Raw genomic sequence first — 16,075 nt, forward strand, 5'->3', positions numbered from 1 at the left:
CGCACATATCATGTTTTAGGGAAATAGCTCTCTACTGCTACACCATCCAGGCTATCTACGCCACCAATAGAAGAGATAAAGAAAGGCAACATGACCCGACACGACGCAAAGTTCAATTGAACAAGTCGAGTCCGTGAACCTGCGATGGAAAATGTAGTAAGAGTTGAGACGCGCTGCGTACGAAAGTCCCAAAAGAGAAAAGCCGCAGGGCGGTGTCACCTGACTGGCGCGCATTGATTGGCCCCAGTCTACCCTAAACCCACCCACACAGACGGGACTCGCTAAGCGAGGCGCACCTCGAATTTCCTCCCGCTCAGCGAACATTTCAATCGACCGACCGCAACGCTCGATACCGTCGACGCTCAACGTTCCACCCCGACAGCACCTTCACGAATTCGCCTCGTCGACAACAGGTGTATACGGCGTTCATCATGTCCGACAACGGCGAAGTCGAGGTCGAAAACCCCTCTGGGTTCTACCCGGTCCTGCCCAAGGATGTCCAGCAGGAGATTGGCAGCATCAAGCTGTTCAACAAGTGGAGCTACGAAGATGTCGAGATTAGAGACATTTCTTTGACGTACGTGCCACTTTTTCTACATTGTGCGGGAATTTGATACCGGTAGTTGTCAATGTGCATATTGGATACCAGATATACTTGGTTCAAGGCACGGTGTTGGATATGTGGCAGAAGAACGGCCAGACTGTGAAAGAACGAAGGAACTTAAGGATCAAATTTGCTGACTCGAGAACCCTCAATGCAGCGACTACATTCAGATCCGCTCCCCCGTCTACCTCCCGCACTCCGCTGGCAGATATGCCACCAAGCGCTTCCGCAAGGCTCAATGCCCGATCATTGAGCGTCTCACCAACTCGATCATGATGAACGGTCGCAACAACGGCAAGAAGCTCATGGCCGTCCGCATTGTTGCTCACGCCTTTGAGATTGTGCGTATCCCGTGGTCATTTTGGCTTCGTTATGTGTCAGATATACAATTTTTATATGGCCAAGTTTCACTGCTGGCGATGTTTCTAACATATCCGTTTTCTTCAGATCCACATCATGACCGACCAGAACCCCATCCAGGTCGCCGTCGACGCTATCGTCAACTGCGGTCCTCGTGAAGACAGCACTCGTATTGGTTCCGCCGGTACCGTCCGTCGTCAGGCTGTTGATGTCTCCCCTCTCCGTCGTGTCAACCAGGCCATTGCCCTTCTGACCATCGGAGCGAGAGAGGCTGCGTTCAGAAACGTGAAGTCCATTGCGGAGGCTCTGGCTGGTCAGTTTTAATTTCTTGACTAGTTACGGGTTAATGGAATGCTAACTAGCTTATAGAGGAGCTGATCAACGCTGCCAAGGGCAGCTCGAACTCGTACGCCATCAAGAAGAAGGACGAATTGGAGCGTGTGGCCAAGAGCAACCGGTAAAGAGGTTTTACGTTGCGTTGTTCCTCTGTTTCGTTTCCTATATTAGGGTGTGGATGGAGTTTGGTCGACTAGCATGCAGCGAGACTGTATATTTAAGAAACAGTCACGGGAGGGAGCAGGGCCTAAAAAAAGAAATGGTCGGCTTTCCTATAATGTAGTCGAGATGCGATCATGAAGACTTAAAAAACTTATCAATACAAAAGATCTTTCGATTCCCATGTCGGAAGGATATTAAATGGATAGATATCAGCTGCTTTTTTTGCCCTTTGTTTTATCCTAATACAATAGTAGCCATCTCCACAACTCAGTATTTAGATGAGGCTGGAAGATTCTCTTGTGCCGCTGTGCTAGACTGAAATATGTAAGAAATCGCATTCTTTTTGCCATTGCCATGTCTGGATTAGGTAATTGAAGATCGGGCGGAGTCGAAGTTTGTCGCTATCGATACGGGCTGCGGAAGGGTTAAAAAAAGTTCGACCCCCGTTGGAACACCACCTCATCTTCTTTAACCCACTCCTCTTTCTGGGGCTCCCTCCCCAGTGGATTTCTCTATTTATATTACTGTCCGCTTAATTTACAGCAGCAATGGGGAAGAGAAAATTGGGTGCGTTGGAAAAGGTTGAGGCTGACCTGTGAGTGTTGCCATTTGGAGTTCCAAAGCTTGCAGTTGTCCGAGCTGCGGGCAGTCGATATGAAAAGATTGCTGACGTGCTTTTTCACAGGCCCAACCTCCAACAGAAAATACGGCGTGATCCCAAGTAAGGCAACTTTATGCGAAACCATTTCTTGAGTATGGTAAATTTCCTTTACGGTGGTTACTGAACAGTTCGCTGCTACAGATCCTATGTGGAGGACTTCCGCGCCCAATACTACCAATATGAGAGCCACCGTGAGATTTTCATGGCGGCGCCGTCGTCGAGCACAGAAGCGGGTATAATATCGCTCCGCGATCTCATCGACTTCATTTCGCACGTCGCAGACTGTTACCCGGATATCACCAAAGAATTCCCGCAGCAGTTGATTGAAATGCTCACTCAGCATCATACGTTGCTGGAACCGGAGCTCAGAGAAAAGATCGTGGGAAGCCTGGTGCTTCTGAGGAAAAAGGATATTATAGATTCCGTGACGTATGACACACCTGCTATTGTATCGATATGTTCGCTCGCTGACCTGGTTCTTTGCGGTGGTAGTCTTCTCAATACCCTGTTCCCTATTCTTGTATCCACGCCCAGCAAAACCCTGCGCGAATTATTATTCCAAAAAATTCTTTCCGACCTACGGGCTTCAAATGCAAAGGCCACAAATCACAAGCTCAACCGGACAATGCAAACCGTACTTTTTAATCTGGTCACGTCGGACCGCACTTCTTCGAAAGGACTATGGGCAATCAAACTTACAAGGGAGCTGTGGAAGCGGCAGATCTGGACGGATGCCAAGGCCGTTGAAATCATGAAGGAAGCCAGTCTGGCGGATAACGAAAAGGTTATCGTAGGCGGCATTCGTTTCTTTCTGGGCGGAGACAAGGAACGAGAAGAAATGGAAGATGAGAGCAGCGATGAGGATGTTATAGATGTCGGTAGGGTGAAGCATCAACTCGGGGTCAATAAGAAGAGTGGGAAAAAGCTGCGGCAAGTGGAAAAAGCTGTTGCAACGGTCAAGAAGAGAGAGAGGAGGAAGAAGCAGCCACACATTCTCAACTTCTCAGCGTTGCATCTGCTACATGACTCACAGGGCTTCGCAGAGAATTTGTTCTCTAAGCACCTTCAGAATACCAAGTCCAAGCTCAATCTCGAGCAAAGACTTCTGGTGCTACAGCTCGTATCGCGTTTAGTCGGCTTACACAAGCTGACTCTCATGCACCTCTATTCTTACTTCCAGAAGTTCCTCACTCCGCGACAGCCATCGGTGACGTCGTTCCTGGCATCTCTTGCTCAGGCAACTCATAACCTAGTTCCGCCGGATGTCCTCGAGCCTTTGGTTCAGAAAATTGCAAATGAATTCGTTTCTGAAGCCGCAGCGGCTGAAGTTGCATCGGCCGGTCTCAATGCGATCCGGGAGATCTGTGCGCGCCAGCCTCTGGCCATGAATGAGACCCTGTTACAGGATTTGGTGTTGTATAGAAAGAGTAAGGACAAGGGTGTCATGATGGCGGCAAGAAGTCTTCTAGCACTTTACCGAGAAGTGGGCCCAGAGATGTTGAAACCACGTGATAGAGGCAAGGAAGCAGCAATGAGCTTGCAGTCAGGGGAGAAAAAAGAGATTCGCTTCGGCGAAGAAGCCCCTGGTGAGATTAAAGGTCTTGAATTGTTGGAAAAGTGGAAGGAGGAAGAGCGGAGGAAGAAGAGGCGTGAGAAAGGGTTGCCATCAGATGCAGAAGATGAGGACGAAGACGAAGATGAAGAGGCTGGATGGGCCAATTGGGAGGTCGAAGAAGACGACAGTGACGACTCCGGAGGATGGATCGATGTGGAGAGCGATGCGGAGATCGAAATCAGCGACTCCGATGATGATGAGCCGCCCTCCAAGAAAGCCAAGAAGGAGACTGAGAATGAGGAGAATGAGAATGACGATAACCAAGCGAACGGTGTGGAAAAAGAAGGGGAAACGGAAGAGAAATCCGTCAGTAAGCTTGCTACGACTCGGATCCTCACACCGGCCGATCTGGCCAAACTGGCCGAACTTCGTTCTCAGGCTAAGGTGACCTCCCTCCTCCCGGGTTCGAAGTCCAAGCGTGTCCAGCAGGCCGCGCAGGCTCATGCCAACCGGCACATCGATGACCCTCTCACGGCAGAGGAGATTGAGGGATTTGCGGCCCTCTCTAAGGGGAAGATGACACGTGAAGAGAAGATCGCCCATGCAAAAGAAAACAAGACAGATCGTTCAGAATTCAAGAGTAAAGCGGCCCGGAAGAAGCAGCGAAAGGAAGAGCAGGGCAAGAGTTTGACAAATCGAGAGAAGGCTCGCAAGAAGAACGTCCTGATGACTCTCGGCAAGGCGAAAAAGAAGGGGAAGCGAAGCCTGGTCGAAACGAGGCGCGTGCTGAAGCTGCATCATGAGAGGCAAAAGAGAGGGGGCAGACTGGGGAACAGGGGTTAAAAGTAGGTTTTACGTGAGCTTGCTGGCAGAAGAAAAGTTGTTCGAAGTTATCTCTTTGCTTTGTTCCAAGGCGTTTAGGTGAAATTTTACCTCAATTGTCGAGTAAGTTCGGGCTTTGTCGGGTCGCAATAGACGTGCACATGTCATTACCACGTCGATGTATGTACTGTACATATGTATTTATCTGCAGTTCGTCGTGACGGCCCTCCGCCAAACAAACAAATGATAACTTGAGATACGATCATCTCGATCTGCCTTAACATAATAGGTAATGATAAGAGCCAAACAGCAGTGCTACGTTCCTTCATAAGTCTCTGAGCTATTGGGACTTGAATTATTTACTTCCACGTAGGTCTATCCTGCGTAGATGTGTATTGTACCAGGTAGTTCAATAATTCCTACGAAAGGTGGTACAACGCATATAACCCTAAACCCTAATACTTGATCTAATCTGGAAAGCCCCTGGCCCTTACCCAAACGAGTCTAATAATAGGCTTGGCAGTCAGTCACGCGTCCATCACTTTTCACCCCGCGTCGTCGCGTCGTTACGCGCGGACCAGCCTCCTCTTTCTTGCCTTCGCCCAGCCCCCCGTTCTCGCCAGCGTATTCCTTTCTCTCCAGTCCTCTCGCTTTTGCATGCCTGACCTCCTGCACTCACCTGCAGTCCGGTCAATGCTGCTGCTTATCGATACGCATCAATCGCGGAAGCACCTGTCTTGAACCACAACCTGCCACCTTACTGGTCCGTCACTATGGCCTCCTCCGCCCAGCCTGCGGCCCATGACCCGCTTTCGAAGCGACGTCGTTTCCAACCCCCGATCACAAGCTTCTTTGCTTCTGCAGGGTCCAATGCATCGGACGACAATGACCACCAGGTCGGTGGTCTGTCTTACAATAACTACTCCTCGCCTACCCATTCCCCGACTCCTGCTCTCCCGGCCAAAGTCCAGTCCTCCCTCCTGACGGTCGGCATGCGGATCCGGAAGTCTGTTCCGGAAGGCTACAAGACCGAGCCGAAGAAATTGACTGAATACACCGTGTCGCATACTGTCAACCCGTCTGGCGGCAGTCCAGCTGGGGGATACACTCAGACTCGCAGCTGCTACGCCGAACTGGAACCCTTCTGTGGCATGCACAAGATCGGCAACTTAGCGGTCCAGACATTCCCTCGTCCTGCAGAAGGATATCAAGACAGAAGCACGCATATGTCAGCTGATAACGATGATATGTCTTCACTGCCATCAAAAAGTCAAGAATCCAACGCGTCGTCGGCCTTTTCCTCCAACTCTCATAAACGCTCCTACGACTCTGATCTAGAGGATGTGGACGAGAATGGAGATGATGGATTGATCCATTCGTCAGCCTCCTTTCGAGGATCTATTACAGCAGGAGGAATCTGGCAAGATCCGCTTCGTTTGAATCCTGTCACCGAAACCTTGACAGCTGCACCTTCGAGGTCACAGCGGGCCATACTGTCGCCCAAACTCAGACAGCAGCGACGACAGATCTCCTCCTTCCAGAGCCTTGGGAAGAGGTCCCCTGAACAAGAGAACAAGGACCCTTCTTCAGTCAAGAACGACGTGAACATGGACGATTTCGAGGAAGCTGCCTTCCTGCGACGACGAGAGGAGGTCGACGCCGATTATACGTGGGACGGCGGGGTTGAGGTGGAGATGGGAGGCTAATAGCCTATCTTCCTCGACGTGCACACGAAACCCTCAGCGAAAATAAATCCATGATCACGACTTTCATACTCTCGACTACCATTGTGTCTTTTTTATTCTTTCAGCTTTCTTCCTTCACTGTCTATATTTATTTATATCGGGAAATCGGTTATATTGTGAGCGTTCGAACGGATTGGCAACTGATTCATGGAACGGTTAGAGCAAGGAAGGACTGTGATTCGGGAGTAATCTTCTTCCTTTTTTACAGCAGCAGTTCACAGGGCTAGTAGCCTAGGCAGGCTTTACATACAACACAACCACTGCAGGCCAGTGAGAGAGGGATTGTGTTGTGTGGGCATGGCATGGCGTTACTCCTTATAGTTATTATTTTTATTAACTTTTTTTTTTCTTGTTCCTTCTTGAGCCTGTATCTAATACCCACCTTGTATGTACATACATATGCTAAATATTACCTGTGTGCATCTGCATCTGCTGGACGTAGGCGTTATTTGTCACTTACCTAGGTACTGACCCTCTTCTTTCCTTAACAATATCAAAAAAAGGATAACAAGCGAAAAACTGAGGCTTTTTTTTTCTACTTTTTTTAGATATCTTCTTTCTTTCTTTCTTTCTATTTCCATTTTGTTGCTGTAGATGACATATGTAAAATTACATGTTACTACTCGTTTCTAACACAGGGAAACTAGAGCCAGAGCCAGAGCCAGAAACCAGAAACCAAGTTCGCTTTTTTAATGAAAATGAGTGAGAGAGACAAAAGCTTTTTTAATACAATTAGTTAATTAGTTGGTTGGTTTTATTTGGTCTCTGATTGATGATTTACAACTCGTCTTTCCTAGAGGGATCGGGCTTGGACTTGGTGGTCTTCGACTTCCCTTCCGTAGACGTCTTCTTTTCTTTCTTTTGTTGTTGTTGTTGTTGCTGCTGCTGCTGCTGCTGCTGCTGTTGTTGTTTGGCTTCACCGTCTTTCTTCGACGACGATGAATTGGCGGATTCAAAGAACCGGCCCATCTTTTGGTAGATGCGGCTTAGGGCGCGCTCCAGCTCGCGCAGGCGGGTTTCCATGTCCGCCACCGTCAAGGCTGGGTCATCGGATTCGGTCAGCTTCACCTGCAAGGCGCGCTGGGTCTCGAACCATGTCTTGACGGAGTCGTAGACCCGGTTCAGAGAGGCGAGGTCCGTCGGAGAATAGATGGTGTAGGTTGGCGTGGCTGGCTTAGAGGGAAGAGAGGTGGTGCTAGTAGTGGTTGATGATGACGTAGTAGAGCTTGAGGTTGAGTAAATATCATCCTCAAGATCGCCAAACTCGACAGTGGAAGATTCGGCAGGGGAAGAAGAGGTTGTGGTGGTGGTGGTGCTACTTGTGGAAGTCTCACTGCTCGACTCGGCAGAGGTGGTACTCGTCGAGGTACTCGTCGAAGATTGGCTTGCCGCAGACAACGAGGATGAGAATGCCTCCTCATCGTTTTTAATCTGCTGCTCCACGAGTTTTGCAATATCTTCGACTTCTTTAAGCTTCTCTTCCAGGAGCGTTATCTTGGGCCCCCGCTCGGAATTCTCTTTCTTCCTTCTTACGGCCGGTTCAACAATTTCCTTCAGAGATGCCAGCTTCTCCTGGAAGTCCTTAGTCTTAGCATCCACGCCGTCTCCATAGAGCCATTCGCTCGCCACTTCTAGCCTCTCCTTCAGGACAGCAGGCTGGTCACTCTTGAGAGCTTTCAGGAATTCCTCATCCTCGACCAAATCCCGGCCGCGGTAGATATATCCTTCCAGTTCGTTGAGCGCTTCCTCCCGCAGAATACGCTCACGGTCCGAGGCATCAAAGGCAGCAAGACGTTCCTTAATTCGGCTGAGCTCGGAAGGCGAGAGGGCCGGTGTGCCCAGTGGAGTGGAGCTTAAGCTAATCGAGATAGTTTCCACCTTTGTCTTGGGCTCAGAAGCCGCAGTCTTCGTCTCCTTTGCGGCACTGCTGCTGGACGATGTCTCTGTAGATGACGAGGTCGAAGTTGATGACGGCTCTTCCTGCAATGTAATGGATTCGGTTGGCTCTTCATTCTCTGCTTTGAGTACCTTTTGGTCATCCTTTTTCGACCCCAGACCAAAGAAACCCTTGACATCATCCACAACGCTCCCCTTCTTAGCCTCTTCAACCTCGCAACTGGCAGTGCCACTGACGACCTCCGGCAACCCATCAACAGGACTAAGCCGGATAGAAAATTTGGTCGTGATATTCGCGGGCGTGCATCCAAATTTGTCCTTCAATTGGGCCACAGACGCCGTCAGATTTTGGGTTTCCACGCGGAGAACCGGCGCGTCGACCAAGTCACCGCCCTTGGGGATCTGCTGATAGAAACTGAAATCAAAATCATCCAGATTCTTCACAGTCACCTGCTTTTCCACACCAATCTGAGAGGTGGGAGTGAAGAGCTTTTGCTGTCTTTCTTTTCCGTCCGACGTCCACTTCACCTTGACTGCATAGTTGGCTGCATCTCCTGCTCGGATATCCTTAACTCTGAAGCTGGGACTGAGAGCGGCGCCCTTGAAAGCTGCCCCAAAAACGGCCGCCTCATCGGCGTTGACACTAGTCCGGAGCTTGCTAGACTCTCCACAAGCCTCCTCCAATTTCTTGTGCACGAAAGGGGTTCTTACAGCTCCTCCGTGCAGAATCACCGACTCGAGATCAGTCAATTGCAATCCCGCTTCAGCCAACGCATCATCCAATGGTTTCCGAACACGATCGGCATGCTCCTGAGCTAGCTTCTCGAATTCTGCACGAGTAATCTTGTACTTGAAATTGACATCGTCCTCATAAAGACCTTCAAACGTGCTCCCTGTTTCCGAATTCGCGCTCAGGATTTGTCGCACCCTCTCCGCTTCCTTCCATAACTTTGCCATGGTTTTCCCATGAGACTTGATGTCGGCTTCCGTGGTGCCCTCCTTCAACTTCTTCTCCTGGACGAACTTGGCAACCATGTCGTCGACAATGAGCTGATTCAAGGCGTCTCCACCAAGAGTTCTATCCCAGCCAGTACCCAGAACCTGAACTTCCTGAACGGTCTTGTTGAATCGTCCTACATCCTTAACATTCCGGCTCTGGAACCGCAGGACTGTAGCTGTCGTCGATCCTGCCCCCATATCGTAGACGAGGTGATACTCAGGTTTCTGGCCTTCGGTGACGCTTGGGAATGTTCGACTAGTAGCGTAATTCAATCCCACAGCCAAACCATCGCTGATTAACGCCTCGACATTCAGGCCTGCCAACTCGGCTGCCAATTCCACACTACGTTTCTCTTCCGCAGTGAAATACGAGGGGTAAGTAATGACCGCATCTCGAATCGTCGACCCCTTGCCAGCAAATGCTTCAGCGTTCGCCCTTATCTGTTTCAGCTGCATGGCGAGGAGTTCTTCAACCAGAAACGCATCCTTCCCCTCTGCTTCACCCAGTTTCCGGCTCCGTAGCGCGACAGTATCTCGTTCACCAGGCGCGCGTTCAATCTGTAAAGCGGGATACCGGCTCTTGTACAGCTTGACCATCTCCTCTTCTCCCCCATTGAAGGGAATACCTAGCAGGACCTTGAGATTCGCATACACATCGTCTGGGTACCTTGCAGCGAGAGCCAATGCGTCACCACCGTAGAATCGTTCTGGAAAGGGGGCGTTGCTTTCCCGAGAAGGCTTAAACGCCACAGCGGCGGACTCCTTGCGTTTTGAATCCTTTGTGAGGACAATCTCAAGTGGAATGCCAGGCTTCACAAGTGCAGCCTTCAGGTACTCGGTGCCCAGGTCGATGCCAAGGACGGCAGAGCCAGCGGCGGAGGCAGGTGCGGGAAGGCAGAAGAGGAAGAGAAGGAATGGTACGAGGACGAGGGTGAGGAACGGGGAAGATATCAGCCATGATGACTGTTTTCGCCGGCCGTGCGGAGCCATCATGCGCGTAGCGTTCTGCTGAGAATATACCTGCAGTACGATAATTCCTGGGCCGTGCTGATTCTGGCAGCTAATATTACCTCACTCTAGTTCTGATAAGAACGGCAGAAGCAAGCAGGTAAGAACTGCGACGCCGGTGAGCCAAGACGGTCAATCTGCCGTCCAAGGCCACGACAACCGCGTTGGAGCGGCGAGAAGCGAGATTAGATGGAGCTCAACTAGCGACAATAAAGGACAGCGTGATGCGAAACAAAAGGACGACAAAGGATTCTATACAATATATGCCATCCAGAGCCAGGGGCTAGAACTGGCCACGTGGAAGCAAAAGACCGCTGATGGCACGCCAGGGTATTGTCCGGGCGGAGAGAAGGCGCCTTATCGGGGAGAGGACACTTTGGCATCAGGATCCGGTGATCGTCCTCCGCCCGGCGGAATGATGCAAACTCGCCTAATCTGGATGTGTTTGCAGGAAGCTGGATAAGCTTATCGGGTTTGTCCTGTTTGCTTCGCCCGCCATCGACTCAGCGGAGTCTTTCTATTGTGTCCTTGGCACGTCGAATTGATCGTTTCCCATTATTTTATTTGTTTATTCATTTATTTATTTATATTGTCTCTTTGCGTGCAAAAAGACATAGAGATATGCAGAAGAGAACGGACCCTGATGTGCTTACGAATAACTGCAGGCTGCGGATCATAAGATTATATATTATCGAATAATTGCAATGCTAGGTCATCTACTTTGGTATGAGGGCAGCGGCACTGTGCAATAAAATATGCTGTCTTAATCACAAGAGTAACTAGGAAGTGGCCAACTTTGGCACCCAATATTCACAATAAGCATCATAAAGAGACTAGTTTTCGTATTCAACACTGCTTTCTATGAGTCCTTGGGCCGACTGGCAGCCTCAGCCTTAAATTCAGAGTCATAGACGTTTGATGTGCTGGTAAGCTCAAGTGGTCGCTTTGATCTGGTTCCTCAATAAGGCGTCACGAATGCAATACGTTTTATATCAATCGATAATATCAATAGTCGTCATCAGTGTCACTTATCCATCCTTTCTCGTAGGATTCGCGAAGCTCTCCCAAACCGTTGATCAATGCCTCCCTCTCATCCACCCCGATTGTCCTTCCGGCGATTGTCTGTAGTTCTTTCAGTTTATCTCCGATACGCGTAGTCGTTGAAAGAGCCGCATGGATTTCAACCGCAGTCTCTCCGTTCGAACGGGGAAGCAAATCCCGCGGGTAGCTGTCGAGTATTGGAAACCGTAATGTCGTATAATACCTATTATAAACAAAATCAGCCTTTGATTCCCCCAAAATGGCTGCGTAAACGTATTTGCACTCAGAGTAACTCAAAGCGTAGGATTACGCACCTTTCAACCATCGGTTGCGAGTCAAATAGACGCTGTTTACGGATCAGTCCCAGATCCTCCGCAGGAGGCTGCTCACTATCTGGCTCTCGACCACGGAGGACCTGAACTTGGTTAAACACAGTCAAGTTTTCCGTAGTCAAATCGTCATAAGTAAGATTTATATCGAAGTCAGTTTTCGCTTCCGCCTCTGTTTCCTGTTTGTTCTCATTTGTCGTAACCCACGGTGCACGATTTTCTGGAACCTGCGATATAATGCTGGACTGCAGTTCAAAGATCTTATGCGTTCCTCCACTTTGACCTGCTAGTGAAGCCTCAAAGTCACGATACGGCCGAAGGCGAGATGGTAAGGTGACAGTCTCAACCGCAGACGCAATCAAAGCCGAGGTATACCATTCGGATCCAGCATCAATAGACAGATAATTCGGCAGATTGCGTGGAGGATCAATTATGGGACAATATAATGTCGACTGTGGGGCCACTGCATAAAGAGTCCTTGTGGAATTAGACGTCTTGAGAATTTTCTTGTGCTGTGTGGCACCTTAGTCGCTATGTCTCCTAATAAGGTCATCTCAACACTTACCCGCGGCAGTCTCGCCCCATCTTCAATAGCCCATACCCATATGCCAGTCTTAGCATATTCGTCTCTTAGCCGGTCAACATATCTAGCGGCAAAGCCACCCCAAGCATCATCCGATCCGGTGAAAATCTGGAGTGCACGAAGCTGGTCACATTCCTCAGCAAACGGTCTAACATCTCGATCCAACAAGTCGTGCTCTTTGTCCAGATCTCCGAACAGTTCTTCTCCGACACCCCAATCTTCAAATGGCATCAAAGAAGAATTGAGCTCGTACTCATTGAGCTGGACTATTGAACGCGGGTGATAGAAAACACGGTTAAAATCAGACCAATAGCGAACTGATTCGGCCGTGAGAGGAGGCGGGGCTACGCCTGCATCGAGACTCTTCTGATATTCGTTCTGGGGTATTTCTGGCTGCTTTTGTACAACTTCATTGCCGTCCCTAGTACCAGAGTTCAGTCTCCTGTGTCTATAAGAGGGCTGACAAGTTACGGAGCATCACGCAATTGCACTCACCATAATGCTTTTGGGTGATCGGCTTCCTCCTGCAACTCATATAAGGCGTTGTATTTACGGAGAGTGCCAAACCCGCCTTTCAAGTCATAGATTATGGTCCTCGGCGTAAACGTTTCTGTTCCATCCACACCAATACCGGGACGAAAATGGATATCATGGTCTATTGGAGATTCTTCTTCCTCGTTATATGTAAAGTATGATTCCTATCGAAAAGTCAGATCATAACTTTCCACTAGCTGGCACGTCGATGACCACCTGAAGATTCCAGAAATGGGTGGCAAGATAGTTGCTCCGCTGTCCCAGCTGCAGGGTGATTATTTCATGCATTTTCGAGAGCGAGACATGTGTGATTAATAAAGTCGAGAAAACCCCAGATTATGATCTGTGTGAGTCGATAGTACGGTTGTGTGGATCTAGATGCGTCCGACTTGGTTCAATTCGGGTGGGGTATACATGTAGTGGACACGCATGTATGTACAAGTCTGTACGAATAATTTGAATAATTTGATGTAAGGTCGATACAACGACGTCGAAGGCCAAAGCCAAGCAGCGCACAGATCGGAGGACTGTGGGCGCAGATCGCGGACCCGATCCATATCTTTTTGCCTTTGACCTTTTCTAGAACACGGCGTGATGTCACATGACATGTCGCCGGCGGGAAGGCGGTGCGCTTTGCCAAATCGGGCTCGGGCGGGTGCGTTGCTCCGAGCAACGGCGAACAGCGCGCTTAGCGATAAACATGCCAGCCTAACAATCCTTGCCTGGCTGGGCCACTCGCGGAAACCGAGCCCAAACATTCGGTCGTCATAATTTATTATCCCACCAGCAAACGTCACCTACCGCTGAAAACATACGACCACCGATAGCCACCAGACCCGGAATTCTTGTGTCGACTCACCTTTGTCATGACCGGCGCACGAAGCATCTGAACGCGCAGTAACCATGGATTCCCCAACCGTCAAACCACTGTCCCCTTCCAAGGCGCCTCTCTTGCCTGCCTCGCCGGAACGCATCAACCAGCGAAAGGTGACGAACTCACCGTCGACGCCTGCTGATCTTTTGCATCTCCAGCAAAAGCCATCGGATGTCCAGGCCAAGATCGCTTTCATCAACAGCCTGTCGCGCGGAAACAGCCCAGAACGGCCGCAGCAACCTCCTCCATCTTCTTCAAACTCCGCTGCCCTTCAACGAGCAATACTGGGCCGCGAAGAAGCTGAATCAGCACTTGCCCGGGCTAATGCGCAATTGGCGGAAGCGCAATCAAGAGAAAAGCGACTAAGCGAAAGACTGGAGTCTCTGCTTGAGGAGCTCCAAGCTACAAAAGAACGCCAGGCTCACGAGCGATCACTTTTTGAGAAGGAAGTGAGGAAAGCGAGGAAGGAAGCCTTCCGCGCGAGTTCCAACCTGGTTAAAATTCAGGAAGAGTTGAAGCTTACGAAAGGAGAAGTGAAATCGCTGAAGGAGGAGGTCCGGTCCGAAAGAGAGGCAAAGGAGAAGGCTAAGCAGGAAGCGTTTGAGTGCGCCTACGCACTTGCCGGTCTCACCGAGGAGCTTCAGGTGCTGAAAGATCAGCTGCGATCCTACCAAACGGATAATCACTCTGATGCTCTCGAGGCTCGAGCGAAGGAGATGGGTGAGATGCACGAGAACAACGCCAGGGAATTACCGACCGAACAGGGTGGTGATTCTACGTCGGCTCCTGCGCCGCGAAGGCCAAAGAGGAGTGCCGATGAGTCTGAGCTTAGGCAATCGTCTGCTGGAGTGGACTCCGGCGCTCGCGATGAAGAAACGCCGTCGAAAAAGATTAGGTTGTCGCGCCGTACCTCGGATAAGGAGAACCAAGACCCCGAAGCTGTGGAGCCCGAAGGAGACTTGATCGAAGAACTCAAAGAAGAGATAAAGTGGGAACGACGCTTGCGGCAGAAGGCGGAAGACATGGTCCACTTCTTGAAGATGGAATGCCAGTTCAAACGATGTTCATGCCGAGTAGCGGAAAGTCAAGGCGTTCAATATATCCACGATAAGGAATGGGCCGACCTGCACAGTGAACAACAGCAAGAAGTGCAGCATACACATGAACCACAGCCTGTCGTTTCTGAGAACACGTTGACGTCCACACACTCCCCTCTGGGGAGGGCGAGCCCTGCACCTGCAATGACCCCATCTACGCCGAAAGAAAGAAGCGGGAACGAGATAGACAAGGACATGACTGCACCGGAAGAGCCACTCATAACCTTCTCCCCGACGACAGGAACCTTCCGCTCTATCCCATCTCCGCAACGCGGTAACCAGCATGCAGTCCACGAGGAGCCTTTGGTTCTTCCGCCCCCCGAACAAGACGCGCCTTCGCAACGGTCACAGTCGCCACTAAACGATTCGGAATCAAAAGTTGCAGTTGATTTCCACGGGTTTCAAGCTCAGTCTGAGATGGAGATGGAAGAGCCGGTCCAACCTCCACCAACGACACTAGCTCCTGCTCAGAATACGGTTGACAGCACACACGTCGGAGCCAACTCCTCGGAAGAAGCACTAATTACGCCGACAGAGGAGGCGCATACCGTCGTGGAGCATCATAGCATGAAGATTCCACTACGACCTGAAGACAACCAGACTCGACATCCCAATGACATAATACCGGGCACTCCCCTCACGCGGGAAGAGGCACTGGCACAGATCAGAGAGCGCAGGGGTCGAGCGCGGAGTATGATGAAGAGGTCAGCGAGCGCGAGTGAAGCTACGGTCCGTTCTGGCGGTATGGGGGTGACACCGATGCGAGGCAGCAAACGGATCCCGGGGCTGCACCACTCGGACACTCGAAGTGAGCCTGATGTAGGAGATCGAAGGGCCATAAGTGCACCCGTTCGACGATTTTAGAGAGAAAATTGTCCGTGCGATATGAATCTCATGAACGAATTTCGATTCGTGCTGCATAGAAAGTTGGAACTTGGAATCGTTTGACGAGTGTGTTCTTTTTTTCCTGTGGTCTTTTGAACGTCTGCCTACTCAGAGATACCCCCTTTTTTTTTGATTTGATTTGGATACGTTGCAATTGCTTTCTCTGCGTCAGTTTCTTTCTTTTCTTTTTTTTTTAAAGCATGGCGTTGGTGCATGATGGCATTGATGGCATTAACACCATGGGATTGATTGGCATTTATTTACTTTTTTTTTTCTCTTTTTTGTACAGTCTTTTCTCATTACATGCCTAGCATTTTTGCATTTTTGCATTTTTGATGTACATACATGCATACATACATACATTCATTAATCATCAGCCCTGAACTTCCTTCCTTTCCTCTTTCCTGCTACTTTTTTTTTTAATAAACTTTTTGATCTCCGGGTGTATGCATGCTAGCATTCCTTTTCTTCCTTTTTTTTTCCCTTTCCCCCTTGTCTTTCCTTTTAGAGATTGCATCTGTTCGAACTCGGTGGGCAAAAAAAGCGCAAGTTCGGAGTTTTTTTTCTTTTTGGGTGTACTTACA

The 16,075-nt window shown here is 49.8% G+C and overlaps 6 protein-coding genes across 6 annotated transcripts; 4 read left to right on the forward strand and 2 right to left on the reverse strand.

Moving 5' to 3' along the window:
- Positions 1 to 431: 431 nt before the first annotated feature.
- On the forward strand, positions 432 to 1,425 carry T310_1803 (40S ribosomal protein S5; the record flags this gene model as incomplete). Its single annotated transcript, XM_013475309.1, has 4 exons — positions 432 to 577; positions 762 to 945; positions 1,052 to 1,277; positions 1,334 to 1,425. The coding sequence occupies 4 exons, from the start codon at positions 432 to 434 to the stop codon at positions 1,423 to 1,425; spliced, it is 648 nt and encodes a 215-aa protein (XP_013330763.1).
- A 585-nt stretch (positions 1,426 to 2,010) lies between these two features.
- On the forward strand, positions 2,011 to 4,521 carry T310_1804 (SDA1 domain protein; the record flags this gene model as incomplete). Its single annotated transcript, XM_013475310.1, has 3 exons — positions 2,011 to 2,057; positions 2,148 to 2,183; positions 2,265 to 4,521. 3 exons carry the CDS (start codon positions 2,011 to 2,013, stop codon positions 4,519 to 4,521), a joined length of 2,340 nt encoding a protein of 779 aa, XP_013330764.1.
- A 752-nt stretch (positions 4,522 to 5,273) lies between these two features.
- On the forward strand, positions 5,274 to 6,206 carry T310_1805 (uncharacterized protein; the record flags this gene model as incomplete). The annotated part of the gene is made up of 1 exon (XM_013475311.1): positions 5,274 to 6,206. One exon carries the CDS (start codon positions 5,274 to 5,276, stop codon positions 6,204 to 6,206), a length of 933 nt encoding a protein of 310 aa, XP_013330765.1.
- Positions 6,207 to 7,022: 816 nt separating this feature from the next.
- T310_1806 (Hsp70 family chaperone Lhs1/Orp150) lies at positions 7,023 to 10,130 on the reverse strand (the record flags this gene model as incomplete). The annotated part of the gene is made up of 1 exon (XM_013475312.1): positions 7,023 to 10,130. One exon carries the CDS (start codon positions 10,128 to 10,130, stop codon positions 7,023 to 7,025), a length of 3,108 nt encoding a protein of 1,035 aa, XP_013330766.1.
- Positions 10,131 to 11,153: 1,023 nt separating this feature from the next.
- On the reverse strand, positions 11,154 to 12,599 carry T310_1807 (MtDNA inheritance protein Dml1; the record flags this gene model as incomplete). Its single annotated transcript, XM_013475313.1, has 4 exons — positions 11,154 to 11,412; positions 11,504 to 12,030; positions 12,084 to 12,560; positions 12,597 to 12,599. The coding sequence occupies 4 exons, from the start codon at positions 12,597 to 12,599 to the stop codon at positions 11,154 to 11,156; spliced, it is 1,266 nt and encodes a 421-aa protein (XP_013330767.1).
- Positions 12,600 to 13,538: 939 nt separating this feature from the next.
- On the forward strand, positions 13,539 to 15,470 carry T310_1808 (uncharacterized protein; the record flags this gene model as incomplete). Its single annotated transcript, XM_013475314.1, has 1 exon — positions 13,539 to 15,470. One exon carries the CDS (start codon positions 13,539 to 13,541, stop codon positions 15,468 to 15,470), a length of 1,932 nt encoding a protein of 643 aa, XP_013330768.1.
- Between the last annotated feature and the right edge of the window lie 605 nt (positions 15,471 to 16,075).

This window comes from Rasamsonia emersonii, assembly GCF_000968595.1.
Source record: "Rasamsonia emersonii CBS 393.64 chromosome Unknown ctg1118621760003, whole genome shotgun sequence".
Lineage (NCBI taxonomy): Eukaryota > Fungi > Ascomycota > Eurotiomycetes > Eurotiales > Trichocomaceae > Rasamsonia > Rasamsonia emersonii.